The sequence below is a fragment of the Rhinichthys klamathensis genome, unplaced genomic scaffold (genome assembly GCF_029890125.1).
Source record: "Rhinichthys klamathensis goyatoka isolate OS25496 unplaced genomic scaffold, OSU_Roscu_1.1 h1tg000216l_1, whole genome shotgun sequence".
NCBI lineage: Eukaryota > Metazoa > Chordata > Actinopteri > Cypriniformes > Leuciscidae > Rhinichthys > Rhinichthys klamathensis.
The window spans coordinates 705,548-732,119 of NW_026606741.1; the positions used below are offsets into that span (position 1 = coordinate 705,548).

Below are 26,572 nucleotides of genomic sequence, written 5' to 3' on the forward strand. Positions count from 1 at the left end.
ATGATCCAAGACCAACGCAACGTGCGTTTGTGCCGGATCACCTCCCTCAGATCCCTCTTCTTGCGGGAGTCACGCCTCCTCTGCGACCTACTACTCCATGGAGGAGGCGCACGAGAGGTGACACTGGCTCTCTGGCCTCATCTAAGGTCCTCGGACCATGATAGGCCAGGCCCTCCCATCTGTCTGGGCATGGACACGGATCTCAGCGGTATGTATGTCCTGGATACAGCTGAGTGCGCCTTCCCCTCTCCGAACTTTCCAACCACCGCCAACACGGAGGTGCCGAAAAGCTCAGAGGGCGAAACCAGCGAATCGAGGAGAAAGCCTTTCTCTTTCTTCCCGAAATCGCCAGGTTCAACCACAAATGTCTCTCCGTGGACAGTATCATCGCCATCCAGGAGAGCTATATATATATATACATAAATTTTTTCATTTGCGGCGCAGCTCAGTAACCGCCTCAGGGGCCCCACCCCCTGGTCGAGATCGGCCTGGTGTACCTGCAACACCGCCATGATGTGCAGGCTAGCACCGGCCTGACCCGCTGACGTGTATTCTCTGCCATTCCACTGGCAGGGTTTTGAGCTCTCAGTGTCGATTGTTTTCCCATCGACGCATACCCACGCTCTCCTATCCTCTCAACATCAGCGAGACTAGCCCACTGATGTTGGTGGATACAGGCAGAGTATGGGTTCTTCAATGTCCTCTCGATCTCAGTATGAGATCGGGAAGAAATGAAAGGCTCACCTGAGCTGGTGGTTCTATGACCGGGGAAAAACCGCTCTCATCGCGAGCGATTTTTCCCCCAACGAGCAGCCACGGCAGCTGAAGCCTGCCCGCGGCGCGTTCTATAATACCAACCAGCTCAGCATACACGGGGCAGGGTGGCTGAGAAGATACAGGAAAATATTTTATTATTACTTTACCACCCTCATCAGCCATCTCCTGTTTGTCCGGGAGAGCACTTGCTGCCGGACTATTTTTTTTTTTTTTTTTACTTCATCCAATTGCAGCTTCTCGTCAGCCGCCGCATCGTCTGAGAGGATTACACCCCTCTCAAGGCGATCGGCGAGCTTCATCTGTGACATCCAGACGCTGAACCCTCTTCTCTCGAGAAGAGGGACAGGCGCGATCACAATTTGTACAGGCAGTTCCCTCGAGAACTGCCTGTGCGCGTCTTCCTTCCCAGACAAAAAATGCACAGTTCACGTGTGTCACCCGGCTTCAAATATCTTGAGCACGGGTCTACACACTTCTGAAAGCATTTCATAATTACCTGATTTTCAAAGCAGTTACAGACAAAACAGTCCCTGAAGACGAAAAGATGATTTGTCATGTTTGCAAGGCGCCCTTATATACTTCCAGGTCGCACGTTAATCATTCACGTTAATGATTCACGGGCTGTCGCCGGTCAATGTGATTGACGTGATTTGATAGTGATTTCAGACACCTGTCACGCCTGAGGCGTTCCCCATAGCGTCGATGACGTATTGTTGAGTTCCCTTCGAAAGGGAACAGAGCTCAAGTTTTGGTTGGACAATAGAGAATATTGCTAGAGAAATGGAAGTTAATATGTTACGTATAAGTCCAACGGTAGCATATGTGTGTGTTCTTCCTTGGATGCTTGTAGAGGTAGCAATAGATCTAACGTTACTGGAAGAAAGAGAGAATGGGATTACCATACTGTAGATAACTGTACATTTGAAATGTATGTGGGGGGGAAAATATGGAAATAATATTAAGATACAGATGCATCAAAAATAAACAAGAGAGTAGGAGTGGCATATGCAATCCCTGAATTAAAACTGATTAAGGCTAATGATCTTGCTGTGTATCTGAATGAATGCTATATTGTTGGCTTTATTATGGGTGGAGGAATATGGACTGAAAGGTGTAGTAATATGGTCTGATTCAAGTTCATTTTTACTAAGTATAAAAAATATGCATTCTGAATCCAGGCAAGATATTGTTTATGATAATGCATTTAGTGAGTAGATTGATAAAGTCAGGAGTCAATATTGTGTTGGGATGGGTCCCATGAGACCATGTAGAGCCCATGTGGAGTAATGGGGAATGAAATTGCAGATAAATGTGCTAAACAGGCAAAAAAAAAAAAAGCAAGACAGAATTAATATTCAAGTACAATATAGTAAAGCAGAAATTAAAAATAAATGGAAATGGAAAAATGGAATGGAAAATGGAAATATTTATATGTCTGGTATAATGAAAGCACGGGCACGGCCAAATATTTCTGGGATAATTAAAGCACGGGCAGACATTTATATGAAATTAAAAAAAAAAAAAATTGGAGCAGAAATACCAGCAGAAACAAGCAGGAGGAGGATATTATCTCTAGAATGAGATATGGACATACAGGATTGAACAGCACATTATTATAATGAGGAAATATGCTGATGGTAACTGTGAGGTAATCAAGAAACTATAGAACATGTTATAGAACATTGTCCTAAATACAATCAAGAAAGACAAACACTTATAGAACAGTTAGCGGAAATAAAGATAAAACTGAGTGTAAATTATATATTGCAAAGAAACTCTTGGGAACAGTATTTTTTATTCCATAGAGTGTAGAGATGTGGAATTCAGACCCACACTCCTATTCAGAAGGTGGCGGTAATGCACCTAAAGCTGTTTGCCAACCGCCAAAAAAAGAAAGAAGAAGAAGTGAATTTTTGTTTTTCCCTGGAGAACATCTCTGACCGTCTTTTCCTGTGTAATTATCTTCCCGTGGATTACTCTTGGACTGTTTATTCTCTTCGGGATTCTTTGCTTCCTGCTTGTGGACACTGCATATCTATGAGAATTGACACGATGGTAAAAGGTCGAGAAACAGTCAACTCAATTCATTAATATGCGCGAGGGAGGAAGAGAGAGAGACAGAGAGCAAGACAGATTGAAGACGATGAGAGTGCGCGCGCGACCGGGACTTTCTCTAACAAGCGCAGAGGTAATTTACATCACTCATCTGCATCACTCATCTACATCACTCAACACTTTGAATTCACTGGTGTGTAATTTGATTTGTATAATGAAAGTTCAAAGACAAAACATTTAGCCTATTATCTTGTTTAATTTTATAGATTAAGATCCGTCTTTTTCCTCTTCCAGACCTCAGAAGAGTGTGACACCTTCCAGACACCCATGTGTGATAATGTAATTTCCCTTTAAAAAATGCTAACTACCATGAATATTTGTACGGTCAGCTAGCTGAACAAGAAAAACTGAAAGTTTCAGTTACTAAGGAAAGGTGTGCTTTGACATGTCAAAGATGAATATTTGATCATTTTTACTTTTCACACCGTTTTTAAAATAAAAACAGTTGTCTACAGTATACAGTAGCTACTCATAACTTAGAATTGTATCATAATTGTATTTCATATAGCCTAATATTAATCGACATTCTGTGATCGATTCGCGCTACGGTAGCATTTTTCGACAAGGCAGCACAAATCGTCAGAACTCTCGTCAGTACACCGGTACTCTCTTGCATTGACAAATCATGACATTTGAAATTTCTACAGTGAAAAACAAAACTTGGAAATATTGCTGGTACAACAACAATGTATTGTTATTTATTAACAAGATAAATGTATTTAAACAAGTTGTGTGTGCGTGTGTGCGCGCATTTATTTACAAAGAAACATTCTCTTTTTAGAAGTTGGTCATTAATAAACTTTATTCTTGATGTTTGTTAAGATGGGAGGTATACAACAATTGCATGTAAATGGTAAACAACAAAAACAACCAAGAAAACAGCTCTGATATTGTCTTTTCAGTCATACATGTTTACAACAGCAAACATTAAAATAGCCTACACTCGGGTTTGATTTGGGCATGTATCTGTTTAGGCTATTACATAAACTAAAAGAAAGATATTCTGACTAGTTTGCTCGTTTTATTTATTAATAAAACATATAGGCCTAGTTTTACCCAAACTGAATAATTAAGACAAGTTTAAATGGCTAAATCTAGTATAAATATTTTTGAGTCTTCATTTTCTTTTCTGACGTAGCCTACTCCAGTTTTTGTTAAAACTAGGGGTGCAACGGATCAAAAAACTCACGGTTCGGATTGTTTCTCGGATCAGAATCACGGATCGGATCATTTTTCGGATCAGCAAAAAAGACAAGACAAATAAACATAAGTTTTGTCTTTTTGTTTATTAACACTTTTAAATTATTAAATTAAAATATAAAAAATCAACTTAAAGTGCACAAGGCATAATATCTTATTTTTAGAGATGTTAGGGGGGGGGGGGGGGTGTTGACTGGTTGACTTACTGAAACAGGCCAATCAGGATGCTCTCTGTCTTACATGCGCACACACGCAAGGTCTCTCGCTCTCTCCCTCTCTGCCGTGCGCGCTACACGGTTTGGAGCACAGTATGTTCTGTCTCGCATGCGCACTCTAGATTCCGGGAGATTTTAACTAATTTGCGGGCATCAGGGAGCCGCTATCAATATGCAGGATTTTTATAAGTTAATTTTGTTAGGCCAATTCAGCGCTACTCCGGACTGTCCGGCCAAAATCCGGACATATGGCCACCCTACTACACACACCGTCACGGTTTTATCCACTAACCTCTTTCCTTCATCATTATATTTGACAGGGAAGCCAAAATGCTCCCATACAGGGGATTTAAATGACGCGGGGCGTTCAAGCTCCTCCGTTCCTCCGCTCGCCATGACCACGCTGTGGAGATGTGTGTGTGAACTGAACATGCGTACGATTTTTTTTTTTTTCATAAATCAATCCGCGGATCACGTGTGTGCCAAACCGAAGATATTGATCCGAACGGATCACGGATCAATGATGATCCGTTGCACCACTAGTTAAAACACACTAGTGACTAGACATGCAAATTCTGTGCATTTTGGGCACTTTTTGTGTGAAATCATATTTATTTTCTCCATCAAAAGTGTGCTTTCACTTTAAATGAGCGTGAGTAGTACAACTCGGCGCCGAACCCCCGCTTCACTGCTGCTCACGCGCTGCTCCTCCTCGCGGTGTGAATGCACTCATTGATTAACATGCAAGCCGAAAAAAATACGCGCTGCTCACGCTTGCGGTGGCCGCGATCAGCTCCGGTAGCCGTTTCGCAGCCGTAACGCGCCACAGATGTGTGCAGGGGGTTAAACGGCCGTGACGCTTTTTCTGTCAGTAGAGTACCGGCTACATGCGAGAAGTAGCGGTACGCAAGAAAAAGTGCAGGTACGCTTAAGAGTAAAATGTAGAAGTGCCGGTACTGCGTACCGGTGAGTACCGCCCTACTTCGAGCACTGCATAAATGCACTTGTATCATAATCTTACAGCAGATGTCATTCACATTTTTACTATTAACAAGTGGATCTGATATCTGATAAACAAATGTCTCTTGTTTTCTGATATTAAATCAGAGTTCACTTGAAAATGCACATTTATCCCTCCAGAACTCATTCTAAAAAATGAATATGTTTTAATGTTTTCAGACCTGATGGAGGTCAAAGAGAGAAGACAAGAACTGAAGTTAAAGGTAATGATGCTGTAGTTTGTTTCAGCCTGTTGACACCAATAAAACGATTTAATGTGCCAATTTACAGAAGATCTCAGACATCACCATAATGAATGAGCTGAAAACAGGGAACTTTTGGAGACAAAGAGGTTTTTCAGCTGCTCAGTTTAACATGATGGCCCTGTACTTTTTAAATGCAGATTGGATAAAAACACAGTGATCACAGTTCACACCTGCAGTGAAGCCCCTCCCACAACAATTCACCAATAAATACTGGGAATATTCCCATCATCCTACAAGAGATGGACAAACTCCAGGAGTAGCAGCTGAAATCTGTGTGACTGTTAAAGATGGAGTTTATTAAAGAGGAGATTGAAGACATGAGTGATCCAGAACCATCCAGAATAAAACATGAAGATACTGAGGAACAAATAGGTTGGTGTCCATTCTTGATTCTTCATTGTTGATGCTTTGGTAGATGTGAATGAATAATCAGAATATGGATGATAATGATCTAGAAATACATCCAAATGATCAATCTTGTAGTTGGCAAACATATTTTTATTAACAAGTAAATGACAAAACAAAACATTAAATATCTGATCTCTGTTGTTTTATGCTATTAAATAAGGGTTTACTTGAACTGATTCTAACTGTATTTCTGTGTATTTTAGACCAGGTGAGAGTGAAAGAGCAAAGACAAGAACTGAATGAAGTGGAGGAGGAACATCGTAACTTTACAATTCAAAGAACAAAAGCCAAAAAGACGCACACCTGCACTCAGTGTGGAAAGAGTTTCTCACAGAAAGGACACCTTAACAGACACACGAGAATTCACACTGGAGAGAAACCGTATACATGCTCTCAGTGTGGAAAGAGTTTTTCTCAAGCATCAGCTCTCAGTCTTCATTTGCGCATTCACTCTGGAGAAAAAACATTTAACTGTGATCAGTGTGGTAAAGATTTTATTTCATCAGCAAATCTAAAATCACACCTGAAAGTTCATTCAGATGAGAAGCCTTATGTGTGTTCTCTCTGTGGAAAGAGTTTTTCACGACCAAACTGTTTTAAACGGCACCAGAAAACACACAGTGAAGTGAGAGATTATATGTGCTTTGACTGTGGGAAGAGCTTTACTACATCTGGTGATCTGAAACTGCATCAACAAATTCATACTGGAGAAAAACCTTACAAGTGCTCATATTGTGACAAGAGTTTCACTCATTCTGGGAACCTGAAATCACACGAGCGAGTTCATACTGGAGAGAAGCCGTACGACTGTACTCAGTGTGAGAAGAGTTTCTCCCACTCAAGTTATCTAGTGACTCATATTAGAAAGCATTGTTCTGTGTCACTGTGAGCAAATGTTTTGTTAGATTCACATAAAGTAAATGTGTAGTTAGTTAACTAATAAACTGTTGCTGTGAATGCCACAAGATTTGTGTTTTATATTTTGGTGAACAAGAATATTATTGAAAATTATTTTGATTGAACGCTTGCTCAAAGAAATGCCTAAATTAAAAGAGACTGGAAACAAATGTAGAAAAACAATAACAATCGGTTATTGTTAATATATAAAACAATTCCCTGAATTTGATCAGGTGTTTTTTTTTTTTAACATAAAGCCTGTTATTACATATACAGATATATGTATAATAACTGTACAATTCTCATACATTGATTCTTTATTTATTTTAAACAGCAGACTTAATATTTATCCATTTCTGGTCATAATTTGGATACAATGAGCATCTGAACCGTTGTTCTGTGCTGCTTATATTTATCATGCAGAAAAATGCCCAAAACCAGTCATCTGTAGATGAGAATCTGAAACAAGGACTGTGGGACATTGTCCAGCTCCACTTCCCAGACGCAGTGAAAGCAGAACTTTAGAATGACGGGACAATCATTTATATGACACTTCATTCAACAGGAAGAAAAGCTTGTTCCGCACGTCATACGTCATTACGCTATTTCAACGTCACTGCACACGCAAGTCCTTTCAGTTTCGGTTTTCAATTGCGATGAAGTGTTCACATATCCTCTCGATCGGATTAGAAACAGAATAAACCACCCCTTTCAATCGGATGGAAATTTCATTCGGATCGAGCTCAATCGGATCGATTAAGGTGTTTACATGAAGGCTTTTCAGTCCGATTGAGCCGTCAATCCGATTACCAACAGATTATTTGAACAAAAATTAACTTCAGATCCCCTCTCAGTCTTCTCAGTTGAAATAATGGACTGAGTTTCTAAAAACCTATTGAGTTTGCCTGGCACGCAATCTATAATTGAGGATGTTATGATCTTTATGAAAGAAAAATTTAGGATTTAGATTTTATTATTTTACTTTTATTTTTAATTTATTTTATTTTATTTATTTTTAGTTTAGTAACAAAAATAAAATGACATCCCAATGAGTTCACACCTCAATCCAGAAGATGGCGGTAATGCACTTTGTTTGCAAACTGCCAATAAAAAAACACATATGAAGAAGTTCCTCATTTCTATTGCCCTGTCAAGAGAAGGAGAAAAAACAGAGCTCAAGTTTTGGTTGGACAATAGAGAATATTGCTAGAGAAATGGAAGTTAATATGTTAAGTATAAGTCCAACGGTAGCATATGTGTGTGTTCTTCCTTGGATGCTTGAAGAGGTTGCAATAGATCTAACGTTACTGGAAGAAAGAGAGAATGGGATTACCATACTGTAGATAACTGTACATTTGAAATGTATGTGGGGGGGAAATATGGAAATAATATTAAGATACAGATGCATCAAAAATAAACAAGAGAGAAGGAGTGGCATATGCAATCCCTGAATTAAAACTGATTAAGGCCAATGATCTTGCTGTGTATCTGAATGAATGCTATATTGTTGGCTTTATTATGGGTGGAGGAATATGGACTGAAAGGTGTAGTAATATGGTCTGATTCAAGTTCATTTTTACTAAGTATAAAAAATATGCATTCTGAATCCAGGCAAGATATTGTTTATGATAATGCATTAGTGAGTAGATTGATAAAGTCAGGAGTCAATATTGTGTTGGGTTGGGTCCCAGCCCATGTGGAGTAATGGGGAATGAAATTGCAGATAAATATGCTAAACAGGCAAAAAAAAAAGAAAAAAAAGAAGCAAGACAGAATTAATATTCAAGTACAATATAGTAAAGCAGAAATTAAAAATAAATGGGAATGGAAAATGGAAATATTTATATGTCTGGTTGGTATAATGAAAGCACGGGCACGGCCAAATATTTCTGGGATAATGAAAGCACGGGCAGACATTTATATGAAAAAAAAAAATGAAAAAATTGGAGCAGAAATACCAGCAGAAACAAGCAGGAGGAGGATATTTTCTCTAGAATATGGACATACAGGATTGAACAGCACATTATTATAAAGAGGAAATATGCTGATGGTGTAACTGTGAGGTAATCAAGAAACTATAGAACATGTTATAGAACGTTGTCCTAAATACAATCAGGAAAGACAAACACTTATAGAACAGTTAGCGGAAATAAAGATAAAACTGAGTGTAAATTATATATTGCAAAGAAATTCTGGGGAACAGTATTTTTTATTCCATAGAGTGTAGAGATGTGGAATTCAGACCCACACTCCTATTCAGAAGGTGGCGGTAATGCACCTAAGAGCTGTTTGCCAACCGCCAAAAAAAGAAAAAAAGAAGAAGAAGTGAATTTTTGTTTTGCCCTGGAGAACATCTCTGAGCGTTTCTTCCTGTGTAATTATCTTCCCGTGGATTACTCTTGGACTGTTTATTCTCTTCGGGATCCTTTGCTTCCTGCTTGTGGACACTGCATATCTATGAGAATTGACACGATGGTAAAAGGTCGAAACACAGTCAACTCAATTCATTAATATGCGCGAGGGAGGAAGAGAGAGAGAGAGAGAGAGCAAGACAGATTGAAGACGAGAGTGCGCGCGCGACCGGGGGCCCGTTTCAGAAAGGAGGTTAAGTTAAAACTCTGAGTATGTTAACCCTGAAATGAGGCAAACTCTGGGTTTTCTGTTTCAGAATGGGAGGTATGTCAAATCTGAGAAAGTAGAGTAAGTCAAGCCCGTTTCTGAAAGAGGGGTAACTTATACTCAGTCAGTTACCATGGTAACTTACTCTGTGAACCTAACCTGGTCGGGAGCAGGTTTTCTTCGGTAAACCTAGAGTTTATTTCGGCCTCCTCCCCCTTTTTAAAGAGGAAGTGGTGTTTAAACACCTCATTCATTCTTTCAGTATATTTATTCATTGCTGTTTTAACTGCTTTTTTCTATTTATTTAATAAGATGAAGTCTAAATAACTCCTAACTGGCAACTAAAAATGTGAGAATGTCCATTTATACTTAGATATAAACTTAGATTCTATAGGTTACTCCACATAAAATAGATTGATGTGTAGACACATAATATTAACATTACCTCTGTAGGCCTCTCTGTGGCAGCAGAAACTGTTTCTTCATCCCCATCGTCCTGTGAAGATGAGCATTTGGTTGAGAACACTTTATAATACTATTTGTCATAATTTTTGGTGTATTGAGTACTTACAACTCCAAAAGACAGATATGACAATCAGAATCTGTTGGGACCAACAACAAAAAAACCAACCCAAAGTAAAATAAATGGAAGTATCAAAAATAGCCATATCAAAAATAACACATATGCTCAGCACCTCTTCTCCTCTGCATCTTCATCTCCACTGCATCTTCATCTCCTCTGCATCTCCATCTCCTCTGCATTACCATCTTCATCTCCTCTGCATCTCCTCTGCATCTCCATCTCCTCTGCATTACCATCTCCATCTCCTCTGCATCTTCATCTCCTCTGCATTACCATCTCCATCTCCTCTGCATCTTCATCTCCTCTGCATCTCCATCTCCTCTGCATCTCCATCTCCTCTGCATCTCAATCTCCTCTGCATCTTCATCTCCTCTGCATCTCCATCTCCTCTGCATCTCCATCTCCTCTGCATCTTCATCTCCTCTGCATCTTCATCTCCTCTGCATCTCCATCTCCTCTGCATCTCCATCTCCTCTGCATCTTCATCTCCTCTGCATCTTCATCTCCTCTGCATTACCATCTTCATCTCCTCTGCATCTTCATCTCCTCTGCATCTTCATCTCCTCTGCATCCTCATCTCCTCTGCATCTTCATCTCCTCTGCATCTCCATCTCCTCTGCATCTTCATCTCCTCTGCATTACCATCTTCATCTCCTCTGCATCTCCTCTGCATCTCCATCTCCTCTGCATTACCATCTCCATCTCCTCTGCATCTTCATCTCCTCTGCATTACCATCTCCATCTCCTCTGCATCTTCATCTCCTCTGCATCTCCATCTCCTCTGCATCTCCATCTCCTCTGCATCTCCATCTCCTCTGCATCTCCATCTCCTCTGCATCTTCATCTCCTCTGCATCTCCATCTCCTCTGCATCTCCATCTCCTCTGCATCTTCATCTCCTCTGCATCTTCATCTCATCTGCATCTTCATCTCCTCTGCATCTTCATCTCCTCTGCATCTTCATCTCCTCTGCATCTCCATCTCCTCTGCATCTTCATCTCCTCTGCATCTCCATCTCCTCTGCATCTTCATCTCCTCTGCATTACCATCTCCATCTCCTCTGCATCTTCATCTCCTCTGCATCTTCATCTCCTCTGCATCTCCATCTCCTCTGCATCTCCATCTCCTCTGCATCTCCATCTCCATCTCCTCTGCATCTTCATCTCCTCTGCATCTCCATCTCCTCTGCATCTCCATCTCCTCTGCATCTCCATCTCCTCTGCATCTTCATCTCCTCTGCATCTTCATCTCCTCTGCATCTCCATCTCCTCTGCATCTTCATCTCCTCTGCATCTCCATCTCCTCTGCATCTTCATCTCCTCTGCATCTCCATCTCCTCTGCATCTTCATCTCCTCTGCATCTCCATCTCCTCTGCATCTTCATCTCCTCTGCATCTCCATCTCCTCTGCATCTTCATCTCCTCTGCATCTTCATCTCCTCTGCATCTCCTCTGCATCTTCATCTCCATCTCCTCTGCATCTTCATCTCCTCTGCATCTCCATCTCCTCTGCATCTCCATCTCCTCTGCATCTTCATCTCCTCTGCATCTCCATCTCCTCTGCATCTTCATCTCCTCTGCATCTCCGTCTCCTCTGCATCTCCATCTCCTCTGCATCTCCGTCTCCTCTGCATCTTCATCTCCTCTGCATCTCCATCTCCTCTGCATCTTCATCTCCTCTGCATCTCCGTCTCCTCTGCATCTTCATCTCCTCTGCATCTCCATCTCCTCTGCATCTCCATCTCCTCTGCATCTTCATCTCCTCTGCATCTCCATCTCCTCTGCATCTTCATCTCCTCTGCATCTCCGTCTCCTCTGCATCTCCATCTCCTCTGCATCTCCGTCTCCTCTGCATCTTCATCTCCTCTGCATCTCCATCTCCTCTGCATCTTCATCTCCTCTGCATCTCCATCTCCTCTGCATCTTCATCTCCTCTGCATCTCCATCTCCTCTGCATCTCCATCTCCTCTGCATCTCCATCTCCTCTGCATCTTCATCTCCTCTGCATCTTCATCTCCATCTCCTCTGCATCTTCATCTCCTCTGCATCTCCATCTCCTCTGCATCTTCATCTCCTCTTCATCTCCTCTGCATCTGCTCTGCATCTCCAACTCCTCTGCATCTCCATCTCCTCTGCATCTCCATCTCCTCTGCATCTTCATCTCCTCTGCATTACCATCTCCATCTCCTCTGCATCTTCATCTCCTCTGCATCTCCTCTGCATCTCCATCTCCTCTGCATCTTCATCTCTTCTGCATCTCCATCTCCTCTGCATCTTCATCTCCTCTGCATCTTCAACTCCTCTGCATCTCCTCTGCATCTTCATCTCCTCTGCATTTTCATCTCCTCTGCATCTTCATCTCCTCTGCATCTTCATCTCCTCTGCATCTCCATCTCCTCTGCATCTCCATCTCCTCTGCATTACCATCTCCATCTCTTCTGCGTCTCCATCTCCTCTGCATTACCATCTCCATCTCCTCTGCATCTCCTCTGCATCTTCATCTCCTCTGCATCTCCATCTCCTCTGCATCTCCATCTCTTCTGCATCTCCATCTCCTCTGCATCTCCATCTCCTCTGCATCTCCATCTCCTCTGCATTTTCATCTCTTCTGCATCTCCATCTCCTCTGCATCTTCATCTCCTCTGCATCTTCATCTCCTCTGCATCTTCATCTCCTCTGCATCTCCGTCTCCTCTGCATCTCCGTCTCCTCTGCATCTCCATCTCCTCTGCATCTTCATTTCCTTTGCATCTTCATCTCCTCTGCATCTCCTCTGCATCTCCATCTCCTCTGCATCTCCATCTCCTCTGCATCTTCATCTCCTCTGCATCTCCATCTCCTCTGCATCTTCATCTCTTCTGCATCTCCATCTCCTCTGCATCTCCATCTCCTCTGCATTACCATCTCCATCTCCTCTGCATCTTCATCTCCTCTGCATCTTCATCTCCTCTGCATCTCCTCTGCATCTTCATCTCCTCTGCATCTTCATCTCCTCTGCATCTTCATCTCCTCTGCATCTCCATCTCCTCTGCATTACCATCTCCATCTCCTCTGCATCTCCATCTCCTCTGCATTACCATCTCCATCTCCTCTGCGTCTCCATCTCCTCTGCAGTACCATCTCCATCTCCTCTGCATCTCCTCTGCATCTTCATCTCCTCTGCATCTCCATCTCCTCTGCATCTCCATCTCTTCTGCATCTCCATCTCCTCTGCATCTCCATCTCCTCTGCATTACCATCTCCATCTCCTCTGCGTCTCCATCTCCTCTGCATTACCATCTCCATCTCCTCTGCATCTCCTCTGCATCTTCATCTCCTCTGCATCTCCATCTCCTCTGCATCTCCATCTCTTCTGCATCTCCATCTCCTCTGCATCTCCATCTCCTCTGCATCTCCATCTCCTCTGCATTTACATCTCTTCTGCATCTCCATCTCCTCTGCATCTTCATCTCCTCTGCATCTTCATCTCCTCTTCATCTCCTCTGCATCTCCGTCTCCTCTGCATCTCCATCTCCTCTGCATCTTCATCTCCTCTGCATCTTCATCTCCTCTGCATCTCCTCTGCATCTCCATCTCCTCTGCATCTCCATCTCCTCTGCATCTTCATCTCCTCTGCATCTCCATCTCCTCTGCATCTTCATCTCTTCTGCATCTCCATCTCCTCTGCATTACCATCTCCATCTCCTCTGCATCTTCATCTCCTCTGCATCTCCTCTGCATCTTCATCTCCTCTGCATCTTCATCTCCTCTGCATCTTCATCTCCTCTGCATCTCCATCTCCTCTGCATTACCATCTCCATCTCCTCTGCATCTCCATCTCCTCTGCATTACCATCTCCATCTCCTCTGCGTCTCCATCTCCTCTGCATTACCATCTCCATCTCCTCTGCATCTCCTCTGCATCTTCATCTCCTCTGTATCTCCATCTCCTCTGCATCTCCATCTCTTCTGCATCTCCATCTCCTCTGCATCTTCATCTCCTCTGCATCTCCATCTCCTCTGCATCTCCATCTCTTCTGCATCTCCATCTCCTCTGCATCTCCATCTCCTCTGCATCTCCATCTCTTCTGCATCTCCATCTCCTCTGCATCTCCATCTCCTCTGCATCTTCATCTCCTCTGCATCTTCATCTCCTCTGCATCTCCATCTCCTCTGCATCTCCATCTCCTCTGCATCTCCATCTCCTCTGCATCTCCATCTCCTCTGCATCTTCATCTCCTCTGCATCTTCATCTCCTCTGCATCTCCATCTCCTCTGCATCTTCATCTCCTCTGCATCTCCATCTCCTCTGCATCTTCATCTCTTCTGCATCTCCATCTCCTCTGCATCTCCATCTCCTCTGCATTACCATCTTCATCTCCTCTGCATCTTCATCTCCTCTGCATCTTCATCTCCTCTGCATCTCCTCTGCATCTTCATCTCCTCTGCATCTTCATCTCCTCTGCATCTCCATCTCCTTTGCATTACCATCTCCATCTCCTCTGCATCTCCATCTCCTATGCATTACCATCTCCATCTCCTCTGCGTCTCCATCTCCTCTGCATTACCATCTCCATCTCCTCTGCATCTTCATCTCCTCTGCATCTCCATCTCCTCTGCATCTCCATCTCTTCTTCATCTCCATCTCCTCTGCATCTCCATCTTCTCTGCATCTTCATCTCCTCTGCATTTTCATCTCCTCTGCATTTGTGGAGGTGGTGGTGCAGGTCCTCCCCTCGTTTTCCGAGCCTCTGCCTTCTTTCTGTTGGCTGAATAGAAGTCAAATAAGAATGAACATTTAATTGTGTGAAAACAGAATTAGACCTATGTCAAAAATGCTGCTGCACTGCTATATGGATGCTTTTTAATTATTTAATATGTCAAATGTTTGTAAAGTCGGGTAGCCTACACCCATGATATGCTCAAGCCACCTGATTGAATTATGTTTTTATAAGCAGCTGCTTTTAATGCCTGCATACGGAGCCCCCCTAGTCCCACTTTGTCAAAAAAAATTATTATAACTATCTCGTAGCCTCAAGATAAGTAACTCGTGGCCTCAAGATACTATCTCGTGGCCTCAAGAGGGATGGGAATTGATAAGAATTTAACGATTCCGATTCCATTATCGATATTGCTTATCGATTCGATTCCTTATCGATTCTCTTATCGATTCACATTGGGTGAGGGAATAAGTACAAATTTGTTTGTTTGTATTAACTTATTGAACTTATAACTTATTTGTTTGTTAATTTTTATTAACTCGCTCGCTGACACAGCACAGAGTATTAGGGGTGTGAACCTACACTGGTCTCACTGTTCGATTACGATTATCATGTCATCGATTCAGTTCAATTCGATATCTCGATGCATTACATGCACTGCATCCTCAATTTTACTTCAAAAGTGATGTGTGCGTGCGTGCGCGTGTTCACCTGTTCGTGAAGTCGCAGTGACAGAAACAGTGACATAATGACATTCCAGTTTAAGTTTCATGGGACTAAAGTCTGAACGTTCATGCTGTGTGGCCAAATGTTTCTGCATATTGGAGGTCATTGCAAGTGACCATATTGTTATTAGGCGCCGTCATACTCTCATTGAGTGTGTGTGTGCTCGCATCTCATATGAGTATGTGCGTGGAGAGTTTGTGTGTGCGCGTGCGCGTCTCATATAAGTATGTGCGTGGAGAGTTTGTGTGTGCGCGCGTGCGTCTCATTTGAGTTTGTGTGTGCACGCGCGCGCGTCTCATATGAGTGTGTGCCTGGAGAGTTTCGCGCATCTCGTGTGTGTAGAGCAGCGGTTCCCAAACTTTTTTCCTTGCGCACCCCCTTCTATGTCCCAACCGGGTTGGCGCACCCCCAATCCCCACTTAATTTTTTATTTTATTTTTAAACGCAACAATGCTTTGTTTTATTGCCATATAAAGACTCATGTTTTATCATGCTCAAATAACCAGAACACACATGACAATAACAACATCAACAAAGTTTCAATATAATGCAACAAAGCTACGCACAAGCTTCCACTTTTAACCCTTTCACACCAATGCGACCGTTATTTAGAATTTGTCACTTTAATGTTTCCATGGTGACGCGTCATTGCTTGTCACGGGACACAGCGCAACCACAACACAGCGCTGAATGAATGAGGATCTGCTTTTATGTCATTTTTCCTTTTTTATCAAAAATATTCACAAATGTATTAGCTATACATGAAACACTGATATTCCGATTGTCAAATATGTGTAAGTGGACGCGTTGTGTTGTTTAAACGCCTTCATAACGATTGCGTTAGTTGAGCTGTATGCGCGATGGGCGGCGTCATGTTATGCCGCGTTCCAGGCAACCTGTAACCCGTGTTTTTTCAACTCGTAACTGGGAGTACATCGATCTAGTACGAATTCACGGGTGGGAAGTCACGGGTTTGACTGCCGTTCCAGTGCACTTTCACGGGTATAAGGTTGGAAAAACACGGGTTACAGGTTGCCTGGAACGATGTACTCCCAGTTACGAGTTGGAAAAACACGGGTTACAGGTTGCCTGGAACGCGGCATTAGTTTGTGCCACAGTTCAGAGAAGAATCGGATCTGTTGGATTTACAACACGTCAGTTTCTCCCCTTCTCACGAAATACATGAACGTAAGTAAGAGGCTGGTGAACTGGGAGAAGAATAGGGTAAAATCTGAAACTACGTTCTCACAATGAATAAGATGTGTCATCTTATAATGAAAAGGATTATTATTGCCTTATCCATAGATATCATCAAAATCATTGTTTTGTTAGTACTTATGTGTATTTAAATGTGTGAAACTTAAAATAAACATTATGTGGTTGAAAACACTCAATAGTTGTGATATAGGCTATGACAGCACTGGCTAACGCGCGAAAGCACATTTGAATTTAGAAGTTGATAACGTGACATATTATAGCCTAGCGGCTGCAGAGCAGTGTCTTATACGTTTCTATTAAAAACTAATAAATAATAGTTTTTTAATTTAAAATATAAGCGATTACAAAGGAAATGTTTACATGTTTTTTTTTTATTGTATGGAAAAAATCCCATTTAAAAAAACAGACCGCCATTGCATTTTTTCTCTCGCGCACCCCCTGGTGACAGCTCGCGTACCCCTGGGGGTGCGCGCACCACACTTTGGGAATCCCTGGTGTAGAGTATGCGTGAGTGACTTTAGGTGTGTCGTTGTGCATTTCATATGTATTTGTCTGAGCATTCAGCAGTATACGTATGTTTGACTACTTAGTATTCGTGTATGCAAGTGTTTCATATATGTGTGCGTGAATGAAGTTTGATTTAAGCCCTAGACTGCACCTCATAGGCTATATTGTCGTCTTTTCGCGTGAAATATAACCAAACGAGCGCTTCTGTCTCGAGACCATGTTTGCTGCGTTCTGAATCAAAATAACGCAGCGCGTGTGTGACGTCATGACACATTTGCAACGAGCGGAACCGATAAGCGGAATCGTTAAGCAGGCATACTAACGGTTCCAGGGAATTGGTTCACTTCAGAACCGGTTCTCGATTCCCATCCCTACTCAAGATAGTAACTCGTAGGGGTGGGCGGTATGACCAAAATTCTATTTCACGGTATGACTAATTTTATTTCACGGTAACGATATATTTCACGATATAGTTATTTATATGTAGCTATTCTCGAAAAATCGACAAAAAGGGCTTTGTATAATAAATAAACCCAAATACTTTAGAAATGAAAAGTACTTCACATTGTTTTCTGTTTCTCTTATTTGGTAAATTATTTATTTGGTAAACTATTTAGATAGCTAAATATAAACAAAACACACTCATCAACTTTTAGATGAACTACCCCCAACTGATTGATATTAAATACAACTCATAGGTGCAATTAAACTTTAAATAAAGTGTTTCTGAATAATTTTTCAATCTCATGTTATGCTTTCCTTCATCAATCAGTTTATAATATCTGAATATTTTATATTGAAGTATTCTATTCATGATAAATTAGTTATTTCCTTTTAATTTTGTAGGATAGTAATACTAGTTATGTTTAAATGTGTTCCCCGGTACATTTTTGCCATGTCTGCTTAGGCTACACTGCGTTTTTAAGGGGCTTGTTTAGCTCTTTTTGTGATATCTGGCAACCCGTCACCCTGCGCTTTAATCAATAGAAGTTCAGAAGTGACTAGAAGGAGAGCAGCAGTTTGAAAACCGAACAGCAGCTACTGTTAGTGTTGGCAAAGTAGCCTAGTTTAAATGATACACACCTTGTAACTGCGTCATTATTTGACCATAGCCCGGTGAACACCGCGCTCCCTCAGTGCGTGTGCACGCGCGCGTCTTCTGCATCAGTAAAATGCGATCGGTTAATTTGAGTGTCAAGTTGTAATCACGTCGAATCAAAGGAAGATTTTATCAGCTGGTTCAGTGGCCAATTGTTTGGAGTTAGAAATATATAACTCGCGATGCATATTTAGTAATTTTGCCTCAGATAGGCTACAGGATTACACATTCACTTGTTGCAGGTTGTTCATTACCACGGGCGGCAAACTGTTTGCGTGTTTTAAAACTATAAGAGACGGAAAGATGCTGATAACTATACATTATTTAAGGTTATTTCTATTCGTTACGATATTGATATATGAACTGTTGTTGTCCAGCTTTCCCCGTTGCGACTTGCGAGCGTGCTCCTCTAATCTGTAGACTGGGTGCTGCACTGCTCTAGTGAACTGCTGCGCCTTTTCTCCCGAAAATATCACGTTAACAACAACAACAACCCTTTAGAAAATGTAATTCCTTTGTGGATCCTCTTGATCTGCTTTCTCCGTGTTTCTTTTTACAATTCTCAGTGTTTCAGTCTCACGCACGTTGGACGCGAGTTAACCACGCCCACTTATTTGCATGTCGCGGTATACACGGAATAAAAAAATCTGTTACGGTTGACATTTTCTACCGCGGTAACGATATATACCGTCATACCGCCCAGCCCTAGTAACTCGTGGCCTCAAGATAGTATCTCGTGGCCTCAAGATAGTATATCGTGGCCTCAAGATAGTGTCTTTATCTTGAGGCCACGAGATAGTATCTTGAGGGCACTAGTTACTATCTTGAGGCCATGAGATACTATCTTGAGGCCACGAGATAGTATCTTGAGGCCACGAGTTACTTATCTTGAGGCCACGAGATAGTTATAATAATTTTTTTTTGACAAAGTGGGACTAGGGGGCTCCGTACCTGCAGGATTGCACCTATATGAAAAATTAAAATTAGGTTGAATAACATAGGCTACTGTTCTTCCAGTTTCACCTCTAATATTATAACAGTTGGGTAAGTTACTCTAAAATGGTTATTAATTACTAACTAGAAATGACATCTTCAACAGTGTAATTAGATTAATTTCTATCTCTAGAATGTATTGGTCTACTTACTAATTACTTTATAAATCCCATAATAACCTTGACCACTTGAACAATACAAGGAGAGACAAGAAACTGCACTTTAATGCTTTCAAATTAACAATATACAATTGCATTAATTATTCTTGAATTGACCAAAGTGTGTAGAGGGAGAAGGTAACATTAAAAATATGTTAAATCCACTATTGTTTTAAACAGAATTGTTATATAGTATATGCAGTATTTAATGCAATTACATCCAATTTTACTTTAAATTACTGAAGAATTTAGAGTAATCCCTTTAATTGAATTACTGTATTTAGATTACTTGGTAATTAATTACACCCAACACTGTATAACAGTAATTAAAATGTAAACTTAAGCATTGACTCAAGCAACTATTTTCTCCCAAGCCAAAACAGTTCTGCTGGTGAGAATTATGCAGACCTCTTTTTGTCTGGCGCTGTTGCCATGGTGACCATTCTCTGTTAAACAAGCGCGGCGGTAATCTACATCACTCATCTACATCACTCACCTAAATCACTCACCTACATCACTCATCTACATCACTCACCTACATCACTCATCTACATCACTGACCTACATCACTCATCTACATCACTCACCTACATCACTCATCTACATCACTCATCTACATCACTCACCTACATCACTCACCTACATCACTCATCTACATCACTCACCTACATCACTCACCTACATCACTCATCTACATCACTCACCTACATCACTCATCTACATCACTCACCTACATCACTCACCTACATCACTCACCTACATCACTCATCTACATCACTCACCTACATCACTCATCTACATCACTCATCTACATCACTCATCTACATCACTCATCTACATCACTCATCTACATCACTCATCTACATCACTCACCTACATCACTCATCTACATCACTCACCTACATCACTCACCTACATCACTCATCTACATCACTCATCTACATCACTCATCTACATCACTCATCTACATCACTCACCTACATCACTCATCTACATCACTGACCTACATCACTCACCTACATCACTCACCTACATCACTCACCTACATCACTCATCTACATCACTCACCTACATGACTCATCTACATCACTCACCTACATCACTCATCTACATCACTCACCTACATCACTCATCTACATCACTGACCTACATCACTCATCTACATCACTCACCTACATCACTCATCTACATCACTCACCTACATCACTCATCTACATCACTCACCTACATCACTCACCTACATCACTCATCTACATCACTCACCTACATCACTCATCTACATCACTGACCTACATCACTCATCTACATCACTCACCTACATCACTCATCTACATCACTGACCTACATCACTCATCTACATCACTCACCTACATTACTCACCTACATCACTCACCTACATCACTCACCTACATCACTCATTTACATCACTCACCTACATCACTCATCTACATCACTCACCTACATCACTCATCTACATCACTGACCTACATCACTCATCTACATCACTGACCTACATCACTCATCTACATCACTCACCTACATCACTCACCTACATCACTCATTTACATCACTCACCTACATCACTCATCTACATCACTCACCTACATCACTCATCTACATCACTGACCTACATCACTCATCTACATCACTGACCTACATCACTCATCTACATCACTCACCTACATCACTCACCTACATCACTGACCTACATCACTGACCTACATCACTCACCTACATCACTCACCTACATCACTCACCTACATCACTCATCTACATCACTCATCTACATCACTCACCTACATCACTCACCTACATCACTCATCTACATCACTCACCTACATCACTCACCTACATCACTCATCTACATCACTGACCTACATCACTCACCTACATCACTCATCTACATCACTCACCTACATCACTCACCTACATCACTCATCTACATCACTGACCTACATCACTCACCTACATCACTGACCTACATCACTCATCTACATCACTCACCTACATCACTCATCTACATCACTGACCTACATCACTCATCTACATCACTCACCTACATCACTCACCTACATCACTGACCTACATCACTCACCTACATCACTCATCTACATCACTCATCTACATCACTCACCTACATCACTCATCTACATCACTCACCTACATCACTCACCTACATCACTCACCTACATCACTCATCTACATCACTCATCTACATCACTCACCTACATCACTTATCTACATCACTCACCTACATCACTCACCACTTTGAATTCACTGGTGTAATTTGATTTGTATAATGAAAGTTCAAAGACAAAACATTTAGCCTATTATCTTGTTTAATTCTATAGTTACCTTTTACACAAAACATCATTTTCAACGTAAAAAAAAAAATCATGCCTGTTTTTATGATTTTTTTTCAAATAGTTCAAATGCTAAATATTTTGTTTGATGCCAATCATAAGAGCTGTGAAAAATATGCAAATAATCTAGGAATATAAATGCACTAAGATCATAATCTTGTACAGCAGTTGTCGTTCACATTTTGAATATTAACAAGAGAATGACAAAATTAACCTTTAGTACATAAAAAATATGTTATTTGTGTGACGATGTTCGGCTGGATTGCCCTCGAGTGCCACGAGAGGGCGCTCCACCTCTGCACTGCCTTCCCTTGGACTCTTCACGCACACACCCTGGACTTATTACTCACACACCTGTTTCCACTGATCACTCTCACACCTGCATCTAGTTCCACACGCAGCTCCACACACATTTATACATCACTGTCACTATGACTCTTTGCGTAGTATTGTATGACTGTATGTCACTGTCGTGGTCTATTTCTAGTGTTTCCTAGTCTTGATTCCTAGTCTGCTTTAGAGCATTTCCATGCCTGATATCCTGCCTGTGTTTCCCGACCTTCTGCCTGTGTTCCTGGATTTCGTATCGTCTGCTGCCTGCCTCTGATCTCTTGCCCGGTATTTGGACCACGATTTAGCCTTGTCTCCTATGCTGTGTCTGCTGTCTGTGACCCTTGCCTGTCTGACTACCCTGTAAATAAACCTACGCTGCACTTGGATCCCTCTGTGTCTGGTGTTTCGTGACAATTTGATAAACAGATCTCACTTGTTTTCTTTTATGAAATCAGGGTTCACTTGAAAATTAACATTCATCCTTGAACTCATTCTAACAACTTAATATGTTTTAATGTTTCAGACTCGATGGAAGTGAAAGAGCAAAGACAAGAACTGAAGTTAAAGGTGATGATGCTGTAGTTTGTTTCAGCCTGTTGACACCAATAAAACGATTTAATGTGGCAATTTACAGAAGATCTCAGACATCACCATAATGAATGAGCTGAAAACAGGGAACTTTTGGAGACAAATAGGTTTTTCAGCAGCTCAGTTTAACATGATGGCCCTGTACTTTTTAAATGCAGATTGGATAAAAACACAGTGATCACAGTTCACACCTGCAGTGAAGCCCCTCCCACAACAATTCACCAATAAATACTGGGAATATTCCCATCATCCTACAAGAGAAGGACAAACTCCAGGAGTAGCAGCTGAAATCTGTGTGACTGTTAAAGATGGAGTTTATTAAAGAGGAGATTGAAGACATGAGTGATCCAGAACCATCCAGAATAAAACATGAAGATACTGAGGAACAAATAGGTTGGTGTCCGTTCTTGTTTCTTCATTGTTGATGCTTTGGTAGATGTGAATTATTAAGCATATGGATGATGGAGAAATGCATCTAAATGATCATAACCTTGTATAGCAGTTGTCAAACAAATTTTAACTATGTTAACAAGTGAATGACAGAATAACAAGTGAAATATCTGATCTCTGTTGTTTTCTGCTATTAAATAAGGGTTCACTTGAACTGATTCTAACTGTATTTCTGTGTATTTTAGACCAGGTGAGAGTGAAAGAGCAAAGACAAGAACTGAATGAAGTGGAGGAGGAACATCGTAACTTTACATTTCAAAGAACAAAAGCCAAAAAGACGCACACCTGCACTCAGTGTGGAAAGACTTTCTCACAGAAAGAAAACCTTAACACACACATGAGAATTCACACTGGAGAGAAACCGTATACATGCACTCAGTGTGGAAAGAGTTTCGCAAAGAAAGGAAACCTTAACACACACATGAGAATTCACACTGGAGAGAAACCGTATACATGCACTCAGTGTGGAAAGAGTTTTTCTAATGCATCAGGTCTCAGTTATCATCTGCTCATTCACTCTGGAGAAAAAACATTTAACTGTGATCAGTGTGGTAAAGATTTTATTTCATCAGCACATCTAAAATCACACCTGAAAGTTCATTCAGATGAGAAGCCTTATGTGTGTTCTCTCTGTGCAAAGAGTTTTTCAAGGCTGAACAGTTTTAAACTGCACCAGAAAACGCATGATGGAGTGAGAGATCATGTTTGTTGTGACTGTGGGAAGAGATTTATTACATCTGTTCATCTGAAACAGCACCAAATAATTCATACTGGAGAAAAACCTTACAAGTGCTCATATTGTGACAAGAGTTTCACTCAGTCTGGATCCCTGAAATTACATGAGCGAATTCATACTGGAGAGAAGCCGTACGGATGCACTCAGTGTGAGAAAAGTTTCACAAAAAAAGGAACCCTTAAGACACACATGAGAATTCATACTGGAGAGAAACCGTATACATGCACTCAGTGTGGAAAGAGTTATTCTCAAGCATCAGGTCTCAGTTATCATCTGCTCATTCACTCTGGAGAAAAAAATGAAGTTAGAGTTCATGTGTGCTGTGACTGTGGGAAGAGCTTTACTACATCTGGTGAACTAAAACTGCACCAAAGAATTCATACTGGAGAAAAACCTTACAAGTGCTCATATTGTGACAAGAGTTTCACTCAGTCTGGAACTCTGAAATCACACGAGCGACTTCATACTGGAGAGAAACCGTATACATGCACTCAGTGTGAGAAAAGTTTTACTCATGCATCAGGTCTCAGTTATCATCTGCTCATTCACTCTGGAGAAAAGACATTTAACTGTGATCAGTGTGGTAAAGATTTTATTTCATCATCACAACTAAAATCACACCTGAATCTTCATTCAGATGAGAGGCCTTATGCGTGTTCTCTCTGTGGAAAGAGTTTTTCAAGGCTGGGAAGTTTTAAACAGCACCAGAAAACACACAATGAAGTGAGAGATCATGTGTGTTGTGACTGTGGGAAGAGCTTTACTGCATCTGAGAATCTGAAACTGCACCAAAGAATTCATACTGGAGAAAAACCTTACACGTGCTCATATTGTAACAAGAGTTTCACTCAGGCTGGAAACCTGAAATCACACCAGCGAGTTCATACTGGAGAGAAGCCGTACTACTGTACTCAGTGTGAGAGAAGTTTCACCCAATCAAGTCATCTAGTGACTCATATTAGAAAGCATTGTTCTGTGTCACAGTGAGCAAATGTTTTCTTGGATTCACATAAAGTAAATGTGTAGTTAGTTAACCAATAAACTAGTATTGCTGTGAAATGCCACAAGATTTGTGTTTTATATGTTGGAGAACAATAAAATTATTGAATTATTTTAATTGAATGCTTACTCAAAGAAATAAAAAGAGACTGGAAAGAAATGCAGAAAAACAACAACAATCAGTTATATGTTCATAAATTAATCAATTCCCTGAATTTGATACCATTTTTTTTTTTTGGTCTAAAGAAAAAGGGCAGAAAAAGGCCGTCCCACACTGTGTATTGTATGTAATTACAATTAATTATAGTTATAAGTAATTAAAAAACAACCTTTTAAGCGTTTTGAGTTAATTGGACTCTTATTAAAAAGTAATAAACTTAAGTCAAGAGCACAGTGTTCTCTTTGCCAAAAGCAACGTGTTTTGGAGAAAAACATTTATTTCATAATGTGATTTTCCCCCCAATTTCAATGAAAGGTTAGACTTTTGGCAATTGCGAAAAAAGGATACACGATGCAGATTTATTTTTTACTGCCAGTTTTGATCATGTTTACCAGGGGTACCATTAATTCTGAGCACGACTGTAAAACATTTTTTTTGTCTTAAACAATTAATGTTAATACTTAGAAGAAATCTAACATTTATGCTGCTTTATATAAAGCCTGTTATTACATACACAGATATGTACAAAAACTCTATACAATAACCACAAATAAAATGACCATTTTACTGACAATGTGTGATTTTTGTGAGTAAAATGTTTCTACAGATCCAATAATTAAAATAAACTGAGATTCAGATAAAGCAAACGTATAGTGTGTAGGAACTGAGACCAATCAGACACAATTATTTGTTATGGTTAACAAATAATCTATATAGCTCACACTGGGACCTGTGGCCCCATCCCGCTAGCGGGTGCAAGGGGGGCCTTTGGGTTACCATGGATATGATCAGATAAGTTGCTTTTATTGCTGTCAAAGGAATGTGGCCGCATGCGCAAGAGAGAGACAATGGGAAGTCAGAAACAATCTTTAATACAGACTTTGCTGCATTAATAGACTAACTGATCTAGAAATGAACCTGCATCCCAGAAACTGTTTGAATGATTTACTGTCTTGTGTACTATTATGTATATACTATGGTATGTATTTTATTATACAACCAACCAACGGTCAATGTAACCTCACCTGCATCATGTCTCCTACCCAATTAATCTTCATTTAATGACTCACACTTTGATGTAAGTAAGTAAAATTTATTTGTACAGCACATTTCTCAGATAAAAATCACAAAGTGCTTCCCAACAAAAGAAAGAATTCACAACTCTTATAAATACATTACAGCACATATTCAAATTAAACACACGTACACATTAGACCAGCCCAACCACCCTACAGTCTAGTTAAAAGCCTCTTTAAAAAGCAGAGTTTTCAACTGGGTTTTAAAAATTTCCACACAATCCAAGCAGCGTATGGAAGAAGGCAAAGCGTTCCACAACCTGGGTGCCACACCTTGAAATGAACGATCCCCCCTAGTTTTAAAATGTGAAAGGGGGGCAACTAATAGTCTCTGGCCTGTTGATCTCAGACTACGTGAGAACGTACGCAGCTGTATCAGGTCAGAGATGTA

General features: G+C 40.9%; 3 protein-coding genes across 3 annotated transcripts in view; 2 read left to right on the forward strand and 1 right to left on the reverse strand.

Moving 5' to 3' along the window:
• LOC130097287 (gastrula zinc finger protein XlCGF57.1-like) lies at positions 1-25,048 on the forward strand. Its single transcript, XM_056264086.1, has 2 exons — positions 1-279; positions 23,353-25,048. Exons 1-2 carry the CDS (start codon positions 1-3, stop codon positions 24,931-24,933), a joined length of 1,860 nt encoding a protein of 619 aa, XP_056120061.1. The 3' UTR covers positions 24,934-25,048.
• Positions 1-26,572, reverse strand: part of LOC130097323 (gastrula zinc finger protein XlCGF7.1-like) — a 362,909-nt gene that overhangs the window by 15,428 nt on the left and 320,909 nt on the right. The gene's annotated exons all lie outside the window — the stretch shown is intronic.
• The window catches only part of LOC130097297 (uncharacterized), a 298,549-nt gene that overhangs the window by 6,898 nt on the left and 265,079 nt on the right, over positions 1-26,572 (forward strand). The gene's annotated exons all lie outside the window — the stretch shown is intronic.

Coding starts and splice junctions, on each gene's coding strand:
- LOC130097287 (XM_056264086.1), top strand. CDS start 1: ATGATCCAAGACCAACGCAACGTGCGTTTGTGCCGGATCACCTCCCTC. Junction 280..23,352: donor CAACCACCGCCAACACGGAG/GTGCCGAAAAGC, acceptor CTATTAAATAAG/GGTTCACTTGAACTGATTCT.